Genomic DNA, 6,822 nt, shown 5'->3' with positions numbered 1-6,822 from the left:
TCGAAAATTCTTGCTGAAGGAAAGTTTTCTTCCTTGCTGAAGGAAGCCTAGAAAGCCAATAGGCAGAAATGAGAAAGAGGGAAGAGTAAGAAAGATTGGTCATTGAAAAGCCCGAGTTGGGAGATGGGGGGTTATTTTTTGAGAAGCAGTGTTGCAGAATCATAGATTACAAAGAGGGGAGTAACGTGTAAGAAGACTATTAAGGGACGGAGCTTTAAAAGTCAAATGGAGGGCTTTATATGTGATCTGGGAGGTGATAGGGAGCTACTGGCATTTATCAGGTAGGAAGGGTGCCATGGTCTGATCTGTGCTTTAAAGATAAATTTGCCGGCTGAGTGTCAAGGATCGGAGGAAGGCAGACCCATCACAATGATGCAAGCCAGAGCTGATAGGGGTGTGCACAGAAGGGGGACAATACCCAAGGAGAGAAGGGGGCGCCCCAAAAGTAGGTGCCCTCCATCCTAGGTTCCCTCCTTTCCCTCACTACTCAGCCTTCTCCAATTTGGCCTCAGATGGCATCCTTCAGGTGAAATTACCCTCTGGTCTTTTTGTGGCCAGGTCAGTTTTACTGGAGCCATACCCACATTATGCCCATAACTGTGCAGGTTTTCCAACATTCTTCGGTGGGCCCCCTTGGTGAGCTCGCCCACTCCCAGGGGTGGGAGCTTTTGGAGGCATGCTCTCCACCTCTTCCCTGGGCTTCGGCCCTGGATCACCAGCTGCCTCGTGGCCCTCTCCGTCCCGGGGCTCTTCCCAACCCCTCGTTTTCGCTCCCCAAACTCTCTACACTCGTGCCTCGTTTAGCGTCCTCCTGGCTGAAATGGGGCGCTCTTCCATTGACGCCAGGTCCGTCGCTCAGGCCGCCCGGTCCCCGAGGGCCCCTCCGCCCCACATTACGGACAGTGCGGCTTCCAGGGGACATTCCCGAGAGCTCCAGGAGGAAGGGGACGAGGGCAGGGTGACTATCCCCCCTGCCCCACGGCCCAGGACCTCTGCCCGCCCCAAGAGGTGCCTTCTGGCCCTGGCCCTGACCCCGCGGCTCGGACCCTGGTCGATGCCTCTTTTCTTGCTTCTCCAGGTTCCGAGTTTCTCCCCACTCCAGGACATCCGGGATTTCCCTCACGCCGCGGGCCTAAAGCAGTCACTCCCCCGCTCACGCACTGCCAGTAGCTCCCATCGGCCCCACGGCTCCCCTGGCGGCCCCCGCCCCTCTCAGCGTCAGAGTCTGTGCACCTGGGTAAGCTCCGGGCCAGGATGCGTGTGGGGGTGGGGGCGCTTCAGCTTCGCACACAGGCCCCACCGAGGAACCTCAAGCACACAGTAGGCGCTCAGCAAAGGCTGGGGTGGCTAGACTGAGGGTTCGAGGGGCGGGGCGCGCGTGGGCTCTGCCTCTTGCGCAGCCGCAGCTGCCGCTGGTGTGTGCGCTCGCGACCGTACCCAGAGGCGCGCCCGTACCGGAAGTGGTCCGGCCGGGCCGGTTAGGCGGTGACTCTACACAGCCGGAAGTCGGAGCCTGCGGCGCCGGGAGGCGGCGGTGGCGGCGGCGGCGGCGGAGGGAGGAGGGAGGAGGAGGGGCCGGGGCCGAGCTCAGGCCCGAAGAGTCCGAGGGCCGCCATGGCGACAGGTGCCGACGTTCGCGACATTCTGGAGTTGGGCGGGCCCGAGGGCGATGCGCCGGGGCCCATCAGCAAGAAGGACATCATCAACCCGGACAAGGTGCGTCTGCGCCTGCGCGGTCGGGCGGGGCGGGGGCTGAGGGGTGTGGCCAAAGCTGCCTGCAAGCCCGAATGCGCCTGCGTGTTGTGGGGCCTCCCGGCCCCTGGACGGGGCGGGACCTTTGCGCCTGCGCCCTGTGGTGGGGCGGGGCCGAGAGAAGGGGCGGGGCTTCTGAGCATCCTCCTGGACTTACCCCAGGCCTGCTGGAAAGCCAGGCTGCCAAGGGAGATAGTGAGCTCCCCATTTCTGCAGGGCTCCAAGCAGACGCAGGCTGACCCCTGCTCAAGTGGGGGCCAGTCTCCATGCCTTTTGAAGGCCCTTTCAGCTCCTGTGCAGGAGGGGCTGATGGCAAAGGTGGGGCTGAGGTTAGGGGCTGGGGGAGCCAGGTTGGAGGGATGGGGGGGGTTCCCTGGCCTGGTCTCTCCACTTGAGTCTTGGTCCCTCCATAGAAAAAGTCCAAGAAGTCGTCAGAGACGCTGACTTTCAAGAGGCCAGAGGGCATGCACCGTGAGGTCTACGCTCTGCTCTACTCCGACAAAAAGCAAGTGGATTTACCCCTTTGCCTCCCCCTCCCCACTACTCCTAGCTCCATTCCCCTTATCCTCCCTGATGGACTGAGATGCCCAGGTTTCACCTCTCCTACCTGCCTAAGGCTTCTTCAGGGCTGGACTTGGGGGTCTCCTTTTAGTCTCATCCAGATATGGGACAGCCTTTTGAGGCTGTCTTGTCATGCTAAGGCTAGGCTTCTCTCCCCACTCCTGTACACATAGCTGTTCCCTTTCAGGGAGTTGGATAGAGGGAGCAAGGAGGGTTCATGGGGTGTCCCAGGGGTTGGCCTATAATCATCCTCCCCACTTCCTGGCAGGGATGCACCCCCCCTGCTCCCCAGCGATACAACCCAAGGATACCGCACAGTGAAGGCCAAGCTAGGGTCCAAGAAGGTACGACCATGGAAGTGGATGCCTTTCACCAACCCTGCCCGAAAGGATGGGGCCATGTTCTATCACTGGCGACGTGCAGCTGAGGAGGGCAAGGACTATCCATTTGCCAGATTCAATAAGGTGAGGCTTCCCTGCTGCTGTGCTCACTGGGCCTGGCTCTCATAAATGTTCTGGGCTGGCTCTGATTAGGCCCATCTAAACATTTGGTTTGGCCCAGCAGGAGTAAAAGACAAGAGCAAAATAGTTTGGTTTTACACAACTCCTAGTCTTTGGAGAGGTGTCACCAAGGGGCAGTACAAACTTAAGGCTAGGGGAAGGCCCAGGAAGGAAAGGTCATTTGTAGTGGGTGATTTCCATGAAAGCTTCCTGGAGGAGGTGGTTTTTGAACCGAGTCCTCAGGCTCGGGGAGGATCTGGCACAGGGGGTGGGCTGAGCTCCTGAAGTGGAGGAGCCCCCAGAGCCGAGATGTGGAGACAGCAGTACAGGGGAGTGTGTGGGTGGGCCTCTTTTGGAAGCTGTTGGCTGGAAAGTCATGTAAAGCAAGACTGGGAAGGTCAGATCTGCAGGTGACTGGGGTCCTTCACTGCTGGGTCCAGGATTGGAGCTTGCTTTGAGGAGGTGACTGGGAGCCACAGCAAGATCTGGGGTCCTGAGCAGCGATAGAGGAGGTTCTTCTTTAATCCTGGCATCTTGTATCCAGATCTCTTGGAACCTCAGAGGTCATTGTCTCCAACTCTATCATTTTGCAGATGAAGAAACTGAGGGAGATGAAATGATTTGCCCAGAGTCACCCAGGTAGTGTGTGTCAGTGGGAAGAACTGAGCCCAGGACTTCTGCCCCCCAATCACCACACCAGCAAGGTCTGCACAAGGGAGATTTACCTTGCATCCTTCTATGGATGGATTGGACTAGGGAGGCAGGGCTGGTAGTGAGGCCTGAGGGAAGCCACCGCAGAGTCCAGGCAGGTGGCAGAGAGTGCCCAGACTGAACCGGTGGCTGTGAGGGAAGGAGACAGACCTAGCAGAAGGACAGGATGTAGTGGCTGACTGGACGTGAGAGAGGAGAGAAGAGGGAAAGTCTCCCTTTGCTCTTCATTCTCTTATCCCAAGCTGAGGTCCATGTCTCAGATTTTACAGACAAAACTGAGGCCGTTTTCCACAAGCTCCCTCCTCTTCCTCCTCATACCCTGTCCCTCAAGTGCCTTCTTCCACTCTCTCCTCCTTTACCCCTGTCTCACATGAAGAGGTGGCCTCACTCTTGACCAAGAACTCTATTTCTTTAAGAGACCCCATTCCGTCCTGTCTCCTGTCTTTTCATCCCCACTCTTAACTAGTTTTCAGTTATTTCCTGTCTACTGGCTCCTTCCTTTCTGTCCACAAACATGCTCATGCTTCCCCTGCCCTGAAAAGACCATCTCCATCCCCACTGCCTCTGGTGCCTTTGGGGGCCAGGCTCTGTGCACTGAATGCCACAGTTCTTTTCAGTATTAGGTCTCTGTGTTCTGGCTTCCATCCTTCCACTCACAAAGCTGCCCCCTCCTAAGAGTCAAACAGCTTTTTGCTCTCCTGGCACCTTAGTTCTACATCACCCTCTTCTCCTGGATGTGTCTTCCCTAGGTTTTGGTGACTCTGCTCTCTCCTGCTTCTGCTCCTGCCTGTCTGATCACTCCTCAAGCTTCAGCGTTGAACTTTCCTCCAGGTCATGCCCGTTAACTATGGCTGTTCCCTCAGGTCCTCCCCTGGTCCTCTTCTCATCTCCTGTGTACCAGACTCTGGCCTACTCCCTGTTTTTGTATGACCATTGAGCTAAGTATGATTTTTACATTTTTAAATACAATAAAACTTCATTTAAAATGTAAAAATCATTTTTGGTGTTGGACTTGCCAAAAGAGGTGCGGACAGGATTTGCCCCGTTTGGTAGAGTTGGCAGTTGCCAAGCCCTGCTCTCTCGGAGGGCCCTCAGTCTCCTGAGCCTGCATAATCTCGGACATCATCCTAGGCAGATGGTTCTCAGGTCTCTGTTTCCAGCCCTAGCCTCTCTCTTGACCCCCAGTTTTTCATCTCCAGCTCCCTGTGGACGTCCTGTAGACCTCTTGGGCTCAACATGCCTCTCGTTAAAATGCTCTTCCCACCCAGACCTTTCCCTCTTCTCAGCAGCATCCTCCTGGTCACCAGGCTTATGCCACAGTGTTGGCCTTGGCTCCTGGTGCTCTCAGCCTCCATGTCCCATTGGTTGTCAAGTCCTGTTAGCCCGGCCTCTTCCTCCCTTACTGGTCTCCTTAACCTTCACTGCCCTCTGTGTATTCTGTGATTGTCTTACACTAGCCCTTTCATTGTTCCTCGCCAGACTCTGGGCATTTTCTCTGACTGTGCCCCATGCCTGGCATGCCCTCCCTCCTCATTTCTACCTCCTGGTCTCCTGAAGACTCAGCTAAAGGCCCCCCTTTTACAAGGAGTCTTTCCTGATCCCCCTTACATGAGCACCTTCTCTCCAGTTAATCGAAACCTTGTTGGCGTCTCATTGTTGCCCACCGCACCGCCTCTTCCCCCCACAGGGCTCTCCTTTGAGAGCAGTATCCAGTTTTGGCCTTTGCATGGTGCCTCCAGCAGTGAGGTATTTTCTAGTGACTACTAAGAGGGTGATTTGGATCCCAGGAACATCCCAGAAACAACTGCTCAGTTTCCCAGAGGCCTTGTTCTCAGGAGCAGGCCCAGTTTGTATGCCAAAATGTGTTGTTCCTAGTGGGTTGTGTATTAACCACCACTTGGCAATGGGCTGTGTGGTTAGAGTCACGTTCTCTTCCTCACCCCAGAATCCAGCCATTCTTACCATCTGCCTTGTCTCTCCAGCTGAGAAGGAGGAGCCTCCTGGGGCAGTTGCAGAGCATGGGCTTCCTGCCCTCCAGGGGCTGTGATCTGGGCTCAGCTGTCCCTAGATCTTGCTAGCTCCCCTGCCCTTTATACCTCAGGATGGTTCTAAGCCATTGTCCCATTGATCAGTCAGCCCTTACCCCCCACCATCAAAGCAGACACAGTCTTTCAGCAGAGGCAGCTGGGTGGTGCAGTGGATAGACTGCCAGGACTCAGGACTCAGGAACACCTGAGTTCAAATCCTGACTTGATGTAGTGCCAATGTAGTATTTATAGCACCCACAATCACGATAGAGATTGTGCCTATAAATATTGCATGACGTTCAATTGCAAAATATACCAAACTCTCCATATAGAGGACAGAACTGAAGCATTTATTTACACACCAGAGAACTAAATCCCGAAACCAGTAAATTGATTCTGTCATAGTACCAAAGACATTAAGAAACCATACTAATGCTGAGAGCCACAGCATCCTTCAGCCTTCCCACAAACCAATACAAGATCAATATCTATTCATGAGCCTATCTGACTCCTTGCCTGAGCGTCCTCTCTATCCCACCAGCTCACTAGCTCTGACTGCCAGCTTCCTGTGGCTCTGCTTCCCTTAAGCAAACTCCTCTCACCACAGGGTCCATGTGACTATATTTAGCCTGTTAGGGAGCAGAGTTTACTTTCATATCAGGGGAGGCCTTCAAATTCCCCCCTAGGTCTTTTTAAGGGGCAGAGAAGATCTTCAGATTCCCATTCTCATTACACTTGGACACTGACTAGCTGGGTGATCCCGGAAGGCCACTTCACCTCTCCCTGCCTCAGTTTCCTGTATAAAACGGCTCACAAGAGCACCTACCTCCCAGGGTTATTGTGAATGGCACAAAGCAGGCCTTAATGAGCACTGGTTCCACCCCATCTCCTCCTTTCTCCTTCAGTCCCTCATTGTTGTAAGGTGAGAATGGGGCTCAGGCTTCTCACCACAAACTGCATCTTCTGTGTAGGGAGATGCAGTCAGTCACAAACAATGATTTCATCACCCTTTACCCATATTTGATCTAGTTTGGGCCTAGTGACATTGCCTTCTGAACTAGATACAGATGAAAAAGGTGGTGGTGGGGAGGATTTGTGGTTTAAAAATATATAAATTTTTAGCATTCATTTTAAAAAATTTTGAGTTCTAAATTCCTCTCTGGCTCCCCCCCCCCCCCCCGCCGTGCACAGGTCAAGTCGCCCACACACAACCAAAAAAACAAAAAAACAAACAAAAACAACAAAAACACAATTCCAACAACAAAACACAT

At 54.3% G+C, this 6,822-nt stretch overlaps 1 protein-coding gene across 2 annotated transcripts in view; it reads left to right on the top strand.

The window, feature by feature from the left end:
* Positions 1-265: 265 nt before the first annotated feature.
* Positions 266-6,822, top strand: part of LOC138165416 (DNA methyltransferase 1-associated protein 1) — a 17,947-nt gene continuing 11,390 nt past the window's right edge. For both annotated transcript variants that reach the window (XM_069093750.1, XM_069093749.1), the window contains exons 1-3: positions 266-1,716; positions 2,166-2,257; positions 2,582-2,777. In XM_069093750.1, the coding sequence (XP_068949851.1) occupies positions 1,615-1,716; positions 2,166-2,257; positions 2,582-2,777 (390 nt within the window). In that variant the 5' untranslated portion in view covers positions 266-1,614. The remainder of the gene's footprint in view (positions 1,717-2,165; positions 2,258-2,581; positions 2,778-6,822) is intronic.

This window comes from Petaurus breviceps, unplaced genomic scaffold (genome assembly GCF_028583685.1).
Source record: "Petaurus breviceps papuanus isolate PSGF00001 unplaced genomic scaffold, PetGlider_PUasm1.0 208, whole genome shotgun sequence".
Classification (NCBI taxonomy): Eukaryota; Metazoa; Chordata; class Mammalia; order Diprotodontia; family Petauridae; genus Petaurus; species Petaurus breviceps.
This window is presented reverse-complemented; position numbering and strand designations above follow the sequence as displayed.